A 16,665-nucleotide genomic window follows, 5' to 3' on the forward strand; every position below is an offset into this window, starting at 1 on the left:
GGAAACTGAAGCAAGAGGGGCATAGTGCATTCCTTTAATACGGCAATTGACGTCTTATTCGTTGTCGAGGAGCGGCACGGTCGAATAAGAGTTAGTTGTTGAGGACTATGTCGAGCAGCACTATGCCCCAAGTTGAAAACCTTTCTGAGCAGCTGATGCTGGATGCATATCAAGATGAGGAATCTACAGGAGAAGAATCCACAGAAAGAACATTACTGGTAAGCAATTTGTCCTTCTACTGGACAAGCCACCCATTTCAAGGTCGAGAAGCCATTTGAGTTAATGAAACCTGTGTTAAAGCCGGCATGCAATAATTTGTTTGGACTTAATTTATCCAGAACAAGATGGATAACGCAGTGAAAGTAATTTGCATTCGTGGTGTCACTGAAGTACATCCCAGTTTCTCTTGCTTTAGAGGTTAGAGACGATTCGACTGACATAAAGGTCGCTGTCGTCCCAGGGTTACCAGAAGTCGTAATCATAGGGACAAATTTTTATTCCTTTCCTGATCTCCTACAGAGAGAGCCCTGCGAAAATACCTTAGAAAATGACTCCCCACTATCCTCATGAGAGGAATTCTCAGAGGAAGTAGGTGAATCATCATGGGTCTGGGAAAAGTTTTTATCTCGGTGGCAGCCCCATAGAGGGGGGGCTATGATTTACAGAAGGGATATGTGATGAATTCAGGGAATTTCATCCTCTGCATTGTCCACAAGGCTTTCTAGGGCCTGGGTCCAAAATACCTTCAGCTATCCCTCCCCTCTCGAGCTCTTCGCTCCTCTACCTCCAACTCCCTCAGGGTCAGTCGTTTTTCCAGGAAACGAGCTGGGGGTAGATCTCTGTCTTCGGCTGGGGCCTCCCTCTGGAACAGCCTCCCTGCCACTCTAAAACTTGAGGAGAACCATCTCCGGTTCCGGAAGCACCTCAAGACCTTCCTCTTTTCTTCTGCCTTCGCTCCCCCTCTCCCCTGCTGATCTGTCCTCTCTTGGCATCATGCACCTGGCCACCCTCTGTCCTTTGGGCCCAGGTACCTGCTTGTCCTGCCACCCTGCCTCACTGCCTCCGGGCCACCACTTGCACTGGGGTCTGTATCTATCCCCATACAGCCCCCCCTTTTTTCTTCCTGCACTTATCAGACCTACCCTGTCTGCTGCCTTAAACCTAGCACTTGCAAATTGCTGGCTGCATTACCACGGTTTTTTGCCTTTATTATTTATTTATTGTTATTTATCTGTTTCTCCTCTGCTTTGCACTTTCCACCTCTCCCCCTTCCATGCACTTTTCCCCTTCCCCCTCTCCCATGCACTTGCGCGTTCTCAATGTCACTGGGCCTAGTAAGATCGCTCTTTTGTTCTCCCCTGTTCCCCTCCCTTTGAAACACTTGTGTACGAGCGCGGTAGAAATAAAATATCAATCAATCATTCTCCGCAAGAGGGAGCCACCCTCATTGGGAGTTGGGAGTTGAGAATTGAGCCGGCTACACAAAATACTCTCTAGGGGATTAGCCAAGCAGGATCCCACTGGGGTGGACTCCCCCGCAAGGTACAAGACCTACAAATGATCCAGTCTGTAACACCTCCCTTATCGCCAATGCCCTAAATTGTTGTTGCATTCATGGGAACTGATAACAATATTGAGGAAACGGGCCATTGAAAGTGCTTGATTGTGCTGATGACCCCCTCTGGATGCCTGAACCACAAGCCCAATGGGATTCTCTCTCTCGTTGCAGGGATAGACATGTATTGGAATAGACCTGTACCTGGGGGGGTTGTGGGGGCAATTCGACTGCTGGGAGAGGGCCCATGCATAGCAGATGTCGCCGCTGTGTGTGGACCCAACACATCCTGGCGGCAGGGCCACAATGTATACGTGGTGGGCGGAGCGAGTTGGAAGCCAGTGTAACGTTGATGATCCCAGGAGCCCACTGGGTCATGATCAAGACAGCAGACCAGCGTGCCCGAACCGAGGTGCCCAGATGAAGCAGAAGGTGAGTGAAGAACAGTAGGTGTGTTTCCTGGATGGAAGGGAACAAACTCCTCACGTAACACCAGACACTGTGCAAATGCAGGTACATGGTTCCCAATAAGGAAGGCTGCAGAGCTACGATTCCATCCGGAGGAACGCTGGAATGCTAGGAAAGTGGATCAACGATCCATGGGTCCCTGTGGGGCTATAGAAAAGCAACGGTTGAGAGAAAGCCTAAAGAGGGTGAAACTGAAGTTAATATGCCAAAGTGAGCTATAAATATCCCAAGAGTAAGCAGAACACTCCGAGGGGGTGACAGCAAGAATGACAACCCACAAGGGGGTTACCCAATATCAAAAAGAGAGAAGAGGACTCTGATGTGGTGGAAAAGGGTATAATAACCAACTAGGTGCTTCTGACTACCGGCGAGAGATGAGAACCCTCCAAGGGGGCAAAGCTAAACATAACCCACAAGGGGTTGCCGAATAGCAACAGGAGAGGTACAATATTCTGAGGGTGTGAAAGCGAGACCAACAATCCACAACAGGTTTCCAAAACTGCAAAGTACGAGCGACACTCCGATGGGGTGGATCTGAGCTGAAGGACTTACAAAGTCAAAATGCAGAATTAAAAACGACTTGTTTTGAATAAGACTTTAATAAAACTGTTCAGGAGTCCCCTTATCTGGAGGAAAACAAGGGATTTAGATTTTGATCAGTATGAGTAGGCCTCGGCCTAATGCTCTAACAACGAGGAGCGCAGAGACATTTGGACTTTACGAGCAGATGAAGACCTGAGAGAGAGAGACACTTTGAGAGGGATTGCACCCACCAGCACAAGCCAAGAAGGGTTACTAGGGACCCTTCTCCAGGTCACCTTTGGTTTTCTTTTATTAGTGGTAGGCTCAGTTAGCGTGTTGGCATAGGTTTGAACCAAGGACATGGTTTATACTTTTTTAAGACATTCTAACAAGCACCCTTTTATTATTTTCTAGAGTAGGCAACCTTCACTTCATTGTAGTAGCAGTGCTCGGGAGAGTGATTTCTTCTTTAATTAAGTGAATCAGTTGGAGCCATATCTAGTATGTGTGACCTACTACAGTGAGTGGAAGTAGAGAGTGTGTGGGAGATGGGAAAGCGTGAGAGTAGTTAGTGGAAGGTGAGATAGAAAGGGAGAGGGGAGTGAAAGGGAAAGAGTAAGTTTGAGTGCAAGAGAGAGGGGATAGGTGTAGAGGGGGGAGGTTGGAGACAGGGGAGAGTAGGAGGTGGATGGGGGAGTACGGAGAGAGCAGGAGAGAAGGGAGTGACAAGAGAGAGAAACACTAGGAAGATGAGGTGGGGAAGGAGGAGATAGTACGAGGAGTACAGAGAAGAGACATAAGGAGGGCAAGAACAGGAAAAGAAGTGACAGAGTGAATATGTGTTAGGGGACAGGGACACTATTGAAGATAGTCACATTGTGGGGCATCCGGAGATTTGTGAACCCTGACAAAGTCCCAAAGGCAATAAGGTACATAAGGACGTGGCCTTTAGGCCCTTAGCAAATCGAACAGGCTTGTTTTGACAGTAGAAGTTACCGATCAATAGTTGCATTACACCTTTGGGGAATAGGAGAGCCTGGTAAAGAGCGGTGGAGGGAGGGGAGCTTGAGGGACTAGTTAGTGACCTTCCTTAGTCTGACCACCCTGAGGTCTGCAGTGGAATCCTTGAAGCAATCTGTCATACGCCATAAAATGTTTTAGAAAACTGTACTTAAATGTCCAATTTTGAAATTCCTTCCTATGTTTCTTTTGTGGCTGAATGTGGATAGGCTTTTCCTGTTGCCCTCCTTTAAAGGTCTACACTATCTGGTCTACCTTGCTGATAGAGTCCTATTGACTTTTCACATGCAGTTGATACAGTAGTGGGGAAGGTTGAACTCTCAGGCAATCTCAAAGTGTGATGTGTATTTCTCTGAGCTACTCTGAATACAGCCCATGCTTCAGAATTTAAGCCACAAATTACTGCATGTTGGCACTATGACACAGAAACAGACGGGCGACTCCCTGGTGGTCTTAACACAAAACGAACCAGAAAACAAGAGAAATTGAAAAAAAGGCACAAAGACGTCAAACGTGCACAGTGACCTACAATGGACAAGATCAGGCATGTCAGGATCCAGAACACGTGAACGACCAGGCTGGCCGGATGGGGATTAGTGGGGATTTGGTAAAGGTGCTTGGGTGTGGGGTGTAAGCTGGCTGGTAATGGTAGGGGAACGGAAAAGGGTGTTTCGGTTGTGCGTCCCGGAAGAGAGCAGACAGGCAGAGAGCGCCAGTGTATGGAGGGGGTTGGACAGAAATGGGAGTTCCAGGGTGATCCACCAAATTAGAGAATGCGCGATTACACTTGCACAAAAGCGTCAGCGCAAAAGGGACACAAAGGACTGGCTGGAGACCCTGCGATACATTTCCTTTAACTTTCTTAGGCCCTTACTTTAATATCCAATGTCTTGTTTATCACACATTTTTTGCAGCATTTGGAGGATGCTCATTTGAAAATAATTCCATTTCCAGGCGCTGCACGATGCTTACCTCATCTGGATTGCAGCATTCAGATTAACTTCAGATTTCAAGCGTTAATTTATTATAATGACCTGAAGAGCAACCCCAAGTCATTCTCACTTGTCTATTCGCTTATTTCTTGCCAGATCATGGCCATCACAAAGCCATTTTCAATGCCATCTAAAGTGAGGAGGGCTATTAACTTCACTTAAGAACTTTCCACAATGATACAGTGTTTCAACTCTCATGCCTGTCCAACATCTGATACCACAGACATGGATCATTGCGATAGTCTCTCCTCTTTCTTTATTTGAAGGTTTGAATAAATCAAAGAATCTATAGTTTTATCCAAGCCGCCCTCAGGTCCACTCGCTCCCTTTCTTCAATTTCAAAACACAGTTTGACTATTACAACTTTTAACTTCCTATAGGTCCCAGACGACTTCACGTATGAACTGCTTAAATAATTGAGACCAACTCAATACTTTGGCGATCGCTGTCTCACTACCGTTGTGGCTATATATGCCGACATTCTGGCCCTTCCGGTCATCAAATTCATCAACCACTTCTTGTTTTCTTGTTCAGTTCCTAACTCACTAAAATACTCAGTGGTCACCTAACTACAGGTGGACTGGGGTGTCTCGATATGGAAGTTTGCTATTAGGTGGCCCAAGCACATCATCCCTTTTGCTGGTAATGTTTGTCCTATCCACAGGCAAGCAGCATTTTCACATAGGGAAGATTGTTGATAATTTAGAGGCTATGCTTCGGCTTAAACCAACACTTCATAGAAACATAATTTATCCCATGTCGGTTACTACCTGGACCTGTACTACGTTCCATACCAAATTCCTGCGATCAACACCCTGCAGTTATTTCTACTTGGACAGGATACCTGTCTTACTTTCTCTCACTAAAACACAGCTAGGCTATGAGCCATTGTCAATGTGTTAAAAGGGCACCCACATGGGCCCTCTTCAGTTTAATTCAGACTTAGACCTACAGAAGGATTCATTTCTTGTTAAGTCGAAATAAGCATCACAACCACCAAATATGAAAATATTACAGTGGTTGTGTAACAGTTAAGAAATATGCTTGCTTTGCTACATGTTGTGTGGAATTGCTGCACTTGTTTTGAGTTTGTACGCACCTCATCCATTTTGTCCCATTTATTGTTTTTGTAATCGATTACTTTTTACAATGTCACTTGATTTGATTGGGTTTATCAGGCTACCATGTTGTTTGTTAGTAAATAGGCACAATAAAAAAAATGTTTTTCTATAGATGAAGTATTGGTGAATAAAAAATAACATAAAAAGGAAAATGCACAGGTTCTGTTTAAGAAAGTTTCTTTATTTTTAGTCACATTAGTACACTTTAAGGAACCAAAACAGTACACACGCAGGAAGTCACAATCATGCTTTTAAATCATGGGGGCATGTGTTCGAAACCCACCCATGTATTTTGTTACCTCTGCTAAAATCGGAGAACTGTGCTCCTTGGGGTCGGTAAAGCTGGAAGGCCTGCTTGAAAGGGGGAGAATTCCTTGCTATGCTGCACTTTTGTGAGATGGGAGGCTCGATGAGTAACCATGCTATGTTATACTGATGCCGTAAAAGCTAAATGTTGGTTTGCTGCGCCATGTTCCCTAAGGTAGCACTGTGCTTGTATTTATCCCTCTATACATTTGTCCTGTGGTGGAGGTGCATTAACTCCTACATCTACAGAGCAATATGGGAGAAAGCTTTGGGTGTATAAATCGCAGATGATGCATTCAACACTATCTGTATGTAGACAATGTGTATTTCGGTTTACAGAAGACATCTGTTAAAATTCAAGTTTCTTAATCCAATGTACTATAAATGACCCCTCTGCTAACTGGGCATGCCCAAGATAAACGTGATGATTCAAACTTTGTACACTTAGCTTGATGTTCGGAGGTACAGAATTTCTGGTGTACAGTCCTACAGAAATCTGCAATCATTAGGCAGATGTTAAATGCTGATCCCTTTTTGTGTCTGCTAGGGTATGCCCGATCTGTCCCATTCTGTACTGATCCTTTTCTAGACTAGTATATCCTATACTAGTCTTTGTACTAACCCCAACAATACCGGTTATACATAAAGTTTCTGTAATGAGATTAAATACATTTGGGGAAAGAGGGCAGACCAAAGTGCCCCTAATTCCCTGAGACCACATTCTGGTGCTGCTGGGAGTCCTCCCATGTGCACTAAACCTCCTGGGGATTGTCTATGGACTTACTGAGCTTTGATTATGGCTGCAAGTGAGATTTTAATGTGTGGAGGTCAAACAGGTCACCGTCCTGTGAGGATTGATTAGCTGGCCTATCTTTTTTGTCTGCTACGGAACAGATTTCCCACCTGAAGAGGCACTGGAGACATACAACTCTGCATGTCGATTGTATAATAAATTCTGTGTGTGAATTTGCAAACCATTCCCCCCATTTGTTGCTCCTAGTTGTAGGTCTGCCTCCATTATCATTTTCTTTCTCCTCCTGCGTGGTTTGCCTTTTACATTAATTTCTACAGTAAACACTTTGCTGGTTTGTTCCCTTTTCATCTAGTTTCAGGGATTGAGACCTTGCCAGTATTGAGTATAAAGGCAATTTTATCTATCTCCTCAGATTTGATTGACAGACCATATTATTCCAGTTTTATGTTGGTTATTTGTATTCGCCTGACTACTCTACCCTTTTGTCTGTATTGTTGAGAAGAAGTAGGGATCTTAACGAACTCTGCGCCTCTAAGCGTTCAATAAACATTTTGTTTTACCCACGGCATATTGGAACACATTGTGTCTGCCGTGTAAGTCATTGTTCAAGTTTCTTTTTTTTACATACATGAGTAAGACAATTACGCAGGCCTGTGACTTTTGAATTATGTTTAACTATGTGGTTTATTCTTTTAGGTTTGGTTCATCTTGTTGGCTCACCAATGCTGAAGGCATATATGCACGGATTCTTTATTGATATACGATTGTATCACAAGGTAAGTATAATGGCAAATAAAATATGCCTTGTCTGTGTGACATTAAAGTTCCAATATTTGTCTGTGTGTATAGTAAGGGTGATTTGAAGACTGTATCTCATGCAACACTTTTGCCACTCTTTTGTAATTAAAGGTGAAAGCTATGGTAAATCCATTTGCTTATGAGGACTACAAAAAAGAGAAAATAAGACAGAAAATTGAAGAAACACGTGCCCAGAGAGTTCAAGTAAAGGTAAGATGACCGATTTGAGTATATTTGAGAGGCTGACCATGTCTCCAGAAGAGCACTGTTGCAGTGTGTGGTGGGAAATGAGGGGTACAACGTGATTTGCTGCAGTTGGTGCCTTATGAATGACTAATCACTAAAATGAATTTGGAAACCTCAATGTTGAAGACAATGGGCCTCATAACTGTCTGAATACAGCCAAACAATATTACTGTTGCTGTCACTTGGTCCCGTGGTGGTAGGTGGTGTAAATCCCCATTGTATGTAGTCCATATGACTCCATTGGGGATTTTTGGTGGCATTACCACTGGCGGAATTACCACGTGGTAACTGCCGATTGTTTTTTTACCTCCAAAAATCAGCACTGGCAAAAATGGGGGTGGGCATACTGGAAAAATGGGCGTAACGGAATTACCTCCACCTTTTTCCCCACACCGGCAACCTTGTAATGTGGCCCAAGCTTCCTTTTTATTTTTAATGTAGATGTTTTGGAGTTTTACATTTTACATTGTAGTAAAATGGCTACATTGTAGCCATTTCAGAGCACTTGTCAACCCTGCTAAATGTTAGGAAAACAAGCTATTAGCCTTAATGATTATACGTGGGTGTGCCGAGTTAAGTTCATTGTCTAGTTATGAAGAGTGAGTAAGAAGGTGAGGCAGACACTAACCCGAATGCCACAATAACCCTGATTAACCCATTTGACTGTGTCTCCTTTCACAATTTCATAAGGGAGCTTACCCGTTATGTCTTTGTTATGTCCCTGCTTATGGATGTATCTATTTACTGGTGCTTTGCAAGGCACCCCATGCACTAGATTCCACAGTGACTAACCATTCAAAGTGAGTGAAGGATGGTGGGCTGTGTGATGAATCTTGCAGAGTCTTCACAGGACCCTTGCCTAGAGGTGATGTTGGCCGGGTGGATCACCTGGGAGAAGGGCCCCTTGGGGTGGTGTTGGGTAGGCGGATCACCTGTCAGGAGAAAGGGCCCCAGGGGAACTTTATTTTTACTTTTATTTATTTATACTGCGCAATCCATGGACCCGAAGGCTTGAGGGCACCAATACAAAAAATAAAACAGAACATCCAACAGAAAACAGATGGCAAAGTAGCAGGAGGTAAACTAGAATGGATGAAAATTAGTTTGAGCCATGTTTTCAATTTCTTCTAAAAACTTTGGTCGATTTTTATGCTCCTCAATTCTGGGGGAAGTCCATTCCAGGCTCTGGCGGACACATTAAAAAATGCTCCTTTGCTGGCCTTAACAGTGTTACATGTAGGTGAGGTCAGCTGATCAGTGATGTTGGACCTGGGACATCTTGTGTGAATTGTTTCAATCAGGGCCTGTAGGTATGCCAGCATCTTACCCAATCGGTATTTGTGAACAATTAACACAAGGTGATAAAGCAGTCTGGATTCAACCGGCAGCCAATGTAGGCTACGACAAGCCTCTGAGTTATGATCCCTCCGAGCAGTCCCTGTCACTACTCTAACCGCATTATTTTGAATAACCTGCAGGAGCTTACACTCCCTTTTGTTATAACCAAACATAAGACTACAACAATAGTCAATCTTTTTCGCGCCCACTATCCCCCTCGCGATGGTCTCAGCATTTGGTTGGGTGATAAAGGGCCGAAGATGAGTCGGGAGCTTAATGTAGTAGGCAGATGACGACACAAGACTACTAACATGAGCCTTCATGCTGAGATGTTGATCAAGCACTACACCCAGTGTCTTGACCTTTTGAATGTCAATCTTAGTGTCCTCTAAGCTAAAGTTCTCATAAGCCGGACCCAATGTTTTAATCATATTCTGGGTGCCCACTACCCAAGAACTCAGTTTTATCCCTATTTAAGGCAAGGTTGTTCTGAATCATCCCATTTTCGATGCTATTATAAACGTTATTAAGATATAGCTATTCTTTATCGTGGTTACCTGTAAGAAGGATGACACTTAGTATCATCAGCATAATTTGTGAATATTATAACATTTTGCTCAAGGAGCGTGAAGAAAGGAACCATGAAAATATTGTAGACCCATGGAGATAAGCATGCTCCTTGTGGCACTCCAAGTTCTGGTATTGTAGGAGGGGACTCTGCCTCCCCACAGTAGATCCTGCACTCCTGATTACTTAAAGAGGAGAGCCACTGTGCTGCCTCGTTAGAGAAGTTGGCCACCTCCCTCAACTTGGGGATAAAGATGGAATGATCCACCAGGTCGAAGGCCGCCGACAAGTCCAAGAGCATAAGAAGGGATGGCAGACCCTTATCCAAGCGATCCACTAGCCTTGACTTTAGTTCCAGAAGGGCGGACTCAGTTCCGAACCCCTCTCTAAACCCTGATTGAAACATATTAAGAATCGTGTAAGTGTTAAGCTGGGCAGAGATCTGAACATAGACAACCCGATCTAAAATCTTTTATAAGGATGGAATATTGGTGATGGGTCTATAGTTCAACAGATTATCATCAGGTAACCCTGTTTTTTTAAGAATAGGTGTTATCCACGCCTTTTTTAGACCCATCGGCAAAGAAGCGTTAACAAATTTAAAAATGTCCTCTAGCAGTGTAGAGGAACAGGATTTCATAAAAAATGTCGATCAAGGATCTCCTTTGCATTCAGTAGTTTTAAGCTGCTCTATTATTGTGGCCAATTCAGCTACAGTTATCGCCTTGAACTTAAGAGTGAACCTGAGAATTACTGGGGAAATTAGTGATCAGAGGAACATGGTCACTGAGCCCTAATTCTTTAGTTTAAATCTTTCTTTTCCTGGCAATATCAGATTTAACTTTATATGATTTGCTCTGCATGGCTTCTTGAATTGAAGCACACCATGCAGCACCCTTAGTTACTGAACCAGTATCCTGCTAAAAAGGGGTTCTTGTTCTTTAAGAATTTTGAATAATTGTTTAACTTCAGAATGCGCATTGAGAATTCTTGCGTTAAGACTATTCTTTTTTGCATCGGCAATAGCAAGTTTATAATTTTTAGCTGCAGTCTTATAAGTTGCTAAGGTTAAAGGTGAGCGATTCTTTTTCCAGACATGAAAGCAATTGAGCATATAAGCTTTGAGTTTCCTAAGATCATCTGAAAACCAAGTGTTCCTATGATAGGCAACTTTTTTCAATTTCTTCTTTAAAGGAGCTAAGGAATTTGTGATGTTATCAAAGGAAGAGACCAGAGAATTAGAAAGCTCTTCGGCTGACACTAAATTAAGAGTCTTCAAGATAGTAAAACTCAAAAGTGGTTCAATACGTTCCCTGGGATCCTCAGATTTCCAGAAACAATCTCTTGCTTAACCATGCCTTTCACTTTAATAGGGTATTCTGATTGTAACGTAAAGTGTACAAAAAAATGGTCCGACCAGGGACATGCGAGTACCGAGAAATCTTTGGTGATGACATTTAAAGTGCCAACCCAATCAAGCATGTGCCCCTTGCAATGACTGGGTTCAGAGACCTTTTGAGTAAAGCTCAGATTAGACCGCATACCTCAAGATCTAAGGCTCTACTATCAGAATCCAGCCCCAACCATAAATTGAAATCTCCTAAGGTTAAAAACCTTCTTTTTGGTTTAAGAAACGGAAGGAAAAAATTAGAAAGAACCAAGGTAAAATCATCCAGAACAGTAGGTGGTCTATATAATAACAGGAGGTTAACAGTAGCTTCCGCATTGAGGCCAACCTTAAAAAATTTCAACTCTATGCCTTCAATGTCTTGATGTTTCACTTCCCAGATGGAAAGATGAGATCTAAAAATAAGTGCAACCCCTCTCCCTGACGTCCTATCATGTCTGAACATGCTGTATCCATCAGGTACAGCCAGGTTCAGTGATGGACCTGCCACATTGTGGCCCCAAGTTTCTGTGATCGCACAGGATTCTGCTGGGAGAGACGCAGTATTTGTCTTCAGACTGGGAGATTTCTAGGGTGCCAGGATATTTAATGGCATATTATCAGAGTGAGACTTCCCTTCATGAAGATAATTACATTGAGGGTAGTGAAACCTTGCATAACCAAGAGGAAAATAAAACATGTGAGAATCAGAATCTTGGTACTCTGACTTATCATAAAAATGACACTTCCTTAAAGTTGAATCGGCCATTAAATCCTCTAAAACCCTTTTCTAAGGATTCATTTAAGAAACCTTATAAATTCAGTAAGGTTAAAATCCGTACATTATGGACTTCAAATCCTACGATACCTTAAGTACTCGGATGAGGGAATCAGAGGCACAAAACTGTCAGAGGCAGGCTCATGGTTCTAATGACCTACACCCGAGCGGGCCTTCTGTATACATATGGCCCCAAAAGGTGCAGGCCATTAGAAGCAGAGCCACGAGGTGGAGTAATTGCAGAGGCTGCTGTTCACAGTGACAGCAGAAGAAGAAAGCAAGCAGAGCCACTGGAACCGCTGCTGCAAATGGAGTGGGCGACGGTCCTGAGAGGGTCTCCAAGTGTGCTGACTTTGATTGCAGAGATTCGCAGCGGGAAGAAAGATTGTAAGAAACCTTTCCGCTAGGCGAGAAAGGCTCTTTGTGCTGCCTGTTACATTCTGGTGGCAGCGAACACTGTAGTAACTCAGGAGCTAGTGAAACTCATTTCCCTACCTGCGCTGGTCGCGGGAATCCAGCAGAAGCAGATTGCTGTACAGAAGGCAACAGAGGAAGCAGAAAGAGCTATGACAGGGAGTCGATTGGATGCTTCTGACTATACCGGTGAGTTTCCCATTCATTGGTAGACCTGGTACGCTCCATAGAAGACCGCTGGCTACAAGTAACCAAATTGAATACCAAACTAAATTAAAGACGTATAATTGGCATAATGGGAACGTTGTAACTAAACAAGACAAGAAACGTTATAATCATTCTTATCAAGGCCAAAGTTATTGCCAAGACAAAGAGGGGGCAATATTCAAGCCAGCTAATACTAACAAGCACTGTCATAGTAAAGAAAGAGCAATCGTGAAAACAACTAATTATAACCATTATTGCCAAAGTGAGGAAGAAGCAGCAGTTGACCAGGAAGTCAACAAGCATTACCAAAGCCAAAGAAGGCCAAGTGTTGTAAAGGAACATTGCCAACAGTTGGTTGATGTAAGAATGGGAAAACAAGAATGGCAGGAAAGAAGCCCTCCTGATAGAAAGTATTCAGGAGGAGAGAAACATAACCTGTATTGCATGTGGCAATCACAAGAGTGGAACAAACTCTTGATATGATATACACTAATGTATATAATTTCTTCCCAAAAATATTAATGTTGTTGAAAGTCAAAAGACCTGATCAAAATGTTTGAAGTAAACATTACCACAGAGTACTTGTAGTAGGGTTAGAAGCTTTTTCGTCCTGGCAGGAGAGTGGACCAGAATAAAGGACCTTTGTAGTAGTCCTGGGAGGTTAGTAAACCAGGAGGAACTTATTGAAGTACTACATTGTGGTTGAAGACTAGAGAAGAATAAGTGGCAAGACCACTAAAGTGTTTAATACATTGTGGTGGACTCCTTCTGACAGAACAATTTAAAATCATTTGTGTTCTATTAAAAAGGAGAGTTTCTCTTGAACTTTTATCGATACTTGAAGAAACAAAGACTTTTTATCTGATTCAACTTGTGGTTAAGAAGTCCAATTGGAAGACCTTTTGGGGTAAGACAAACCTTTTAATTATATAACTTGGCTACAAAGAGGATCTTTCTTATTTGATGTTTGGTTGAATATCCTGCACTGAACATGGGGAAAGGTGGCCTGCCCAGGTTACAAGGATACACTGTTATCCGGTCTATTTTGAATTCCCATTGATTACCTTTATTAGTTTGATGTATGTATAAGTGTGAGGAACATATTCCTTTTATTAGCGTGTTTCCTTTAGTTATTTTGATAGGCAGGGACATTTTCTTTGGGTTAGGGATAGTGAGGAATTTGTCACACCCTTTGAATCGAATAAAATGGCTAAGTGGGAAACACCTTTACCTATTTGTCCGCGTCACATTTCTGACCCCTCACAGCTGTCAGTGATACTGTCAGATACACAAGTTAGCAGCAAGTTGAAACAGGTGGTTAGCAGGGGTCTAAACTATGACAATCATTTCAGATATTAAATCTGTTTTTAAAATATTTTTTCACAAGGTGGGTATATTGCACTGTTTGCTACCCAAGAGATTTAGGAATAACTTTGAGTAATGTTCATGTTGTATTCTTGACCTATGCAGTGCTAAGGGAATGTACCAGACTCCAGCTCGACTTAATAAACACTGAACCAGCACTTTTCTTTCAATTGTTTTCAGTATTGCTAAGATGTGACACAATGTGATGAAAAAGGGGAAGAGGAGGAAAACGTGTGCCTTCCAAAATTCCATTGCTTATAGTTTCACAAAGTATCATGCTTCATCATGTTTTAGGTGGTTAGAACTTTGCAGATCAATGATCTAATTGGTGTTGGACAAAAAGCAGGTTGTTGTAATGCAACTCTGTGGTGTTCTGGCACCCATGACTTTAACATTCTCCCCTGAATATTCTTGCATTCTTAAATGTGGAGTTCACGCATAGTCTATATTGTAATTCAAATGTACACTTAATGTCTCAGTTAGGGTACCTTTAGCCCCCACAGCTGTGTAATGGGTTCTTGATGCGAGCCTGGTGCATAGAGTGCAGAGGACGTGCACAGCACTGGTGGTTCAGAAGTAAATTATGTTCTATACCTTCAATGTTGGTGCTGAGCAGCATTTCCAAGGATGTGGTTGATTGACCTAGTTCATCGAATCTTAAGGCTGGTGACCTTGGAGTGTCTGGTGGGATGAAGACCGGACCTTTGCAATCCCCTTCAATAAATCAGAGGCAGGATTTTCTAGAGTGACTACGTTTTTTGTGCTTTGTTCCCTAATATGGTATTTAAAGATTTTAGTTTAAAGAAGAAACGTTGTCTAGGTGAAAAGCCATTCTATTGCGTCACTGCAGTTGTATTGTTCCCACTACCATCTGTACTTCTCCAGAGTAAACCATGCATTTCTTAAGTACTGACATTTGTTGCCCCATGTAATAAAAAAGCAGCTCTGCAGCTTTAAAACTATCCTTAGTATTGTGATGTAATTACAAGAGAACATTTTAATGAGCCATTAAGTGCTGGTGAAAGTTTCAATGGTCATCACCCTGGCAAAGCTGCACACCACCCAATGGGGATAGGAAACATTTGACACCACTCATCAAAGCACACACTCCCCAACCCTCCTTACCCGTGGCAGTGTGTAAGTGTGGGTTAGTTGGGTGAGAACAGGAGGAGGTGGACGACATCCGAGAGACCGGTGAACGCGAGAGCGTTTTGGATTGTGAAGGATATTATTATGGAGAGGGTCTGTGGAGTGTTTGTGCGAGGAGTGTGAGTAGTAGAGTGGGATAGTAGTAGTGGCAGAAGTAGTAGTGGTTGGGAGTAGAGGTGGTAGGTGGTGGGAGTAGCCAGTGCAGGATTCGTAATCGAGTGGGACTTAGTAGAAGGGTGAGCAGGGCACCATATCCTGGGGAGTGCATGGGGGTCAAATAGAGCACCATATCCCTAGTGGTTTGTAATAGTGAGACTGGTGTGCAGGACACCATATCCCTGAGTAATTTGGAAGCTGGTAGAGAGAGTTTGTGGTAGTAACAGAGTGGGGACAGTATTCGAGGTAGTAGCGTGAAGAGCAAAAGTGAGTGGGAGAATAGGAGGAGCTGTTGATATAGAGACAAATAGGAGTTAGAGGTAGAGCTATAGTAGGAGGCGGGGGAAGTAGAGTGAGAGAGAGGGAAAAAGAATAACAGAAGTAGAAGGATAGTTAGGAGCGTTAGTAAGAGCAAGAGTGGGAAAGGAAGTAAGATCAAAGGGTGGTGGTGGAACAGCAGAGTGAGAGATTGGAAGGGACAGTGACATGGTGGGTGGAGAAAAGTTGGAAGAGATTTCTATAGTGAAGGTTCAGGAGCGAGAGAGAGGCTGTGCAAGGTGTGAGTGACGCTCGGTGAATGAAGGCACTATTCCCTATCTTCCCAGAAACTAACCAACAATAGGAGAGGGAAAGTTAGAAGTTCCCTAGGGAGTCAGGTAGCCATCGACTTAGGGAAAACACCTGTAGTTGTAGTGAGAACAGATACAGATATGGGTTACTGATTGGTAGATGACTAACAGCACTTTATGGACGTCTGGAGCTGGAAGGTGAATTTCAGGGCCGGTGAGTTGAGAGAGTAAAGGGACGGCCATAGCGCCAATTGTCCCCAGTCCCTTAGGATCAAGGAAACCAAAGCGCCATTCTGACAATTTATTTTAATAAACACCCTTGAACTTTTACTCAAGAGTCAGCGTGGTTACTTATCATGGGCCACCCTGTCACACTTGCTTACCTTCAAATATCCCCTGTCCTTCTTTTGTAAGCATGCACATTTAATAGGCGGGACTACATGCTCGTAATGATCGTTAATCTCTTAATTCTTCCATTATAAACACAAACGCACTTTTTTTTGTCAGAAGATTGTGGCACTCTTTATGCATATTTTAATTGGAAGTTGTACTCTGCTATGAAGAACCACTGAAAATATTTTCTCTTAAATACCAGTGACCTATCGAAGTGAGTGGCGTTTACCAGTAAGCATTTTCCTATTTTTTCAAAACCAGGACAGCCTGGTCTCGGAAGGGAATACTGACATGCAATCTGTATCAGTTTTTTATTTATATAGCAGTATTACCAACCGGTGGTTTAACTTGCCTGTGCATAGGGTAAAGAAAGATCAGACCAGTACATCTTGCATGTATATATTTTTTTTCTTGCATGCACTGTAAATTAAATTACTTCTAGATGTTAGCTTTAAAGACTGCGATTAAAGTTGGCACATTACATGACTTCCCACTTATCCAGCATTGGATTTTTCATGGATTCACATACTGTTTAAATAGTCCCCGTAATCCCGCTGGGA

The 16,665-nt window shown here is 43.0% G+C and overlaps 1 protein-coding gene across 1 annotated transcript in view; it reads left to right on the forward strand.

Moving 5' to 3' along the window:
* The window catches only part of NOL10 (nucleolar protein 10), an 856,295-nt gene that overhangs the window by 576,482 nt on the left and 263,148 nt on the right, over positions 1-16,665 (forward strand). The window contains exons 15-16 of the mRNA XM_069605973.1: positions 7,435-7,514; positions 7,648-7,746. Coding sequence (XP_069462074.1) covers positions 7,435-7,514; positions 7,648-7,746 — 179 coding nt within the window. The remainder of the gene's footprint in view (positions 1-7,434; positions 7,515-7,647; positions 7,747-16,665) is intronic.

This window comes from Ambystoma mexicanum, chromosome 4p, assembly GCF_040938575.1.
Source record: "Ambystoma mexicanum isolate Mex_15411 chromosome 4p, UKY_AmexF1_1, whole genome shotgun sequence".
Classification (NCBI taxonomy): Eukaryota; Metazoa; Chordata; class Amphibia; order Caudata; family Ambystomatidae; genus Ambystoma; species Ambystoma mexicanum.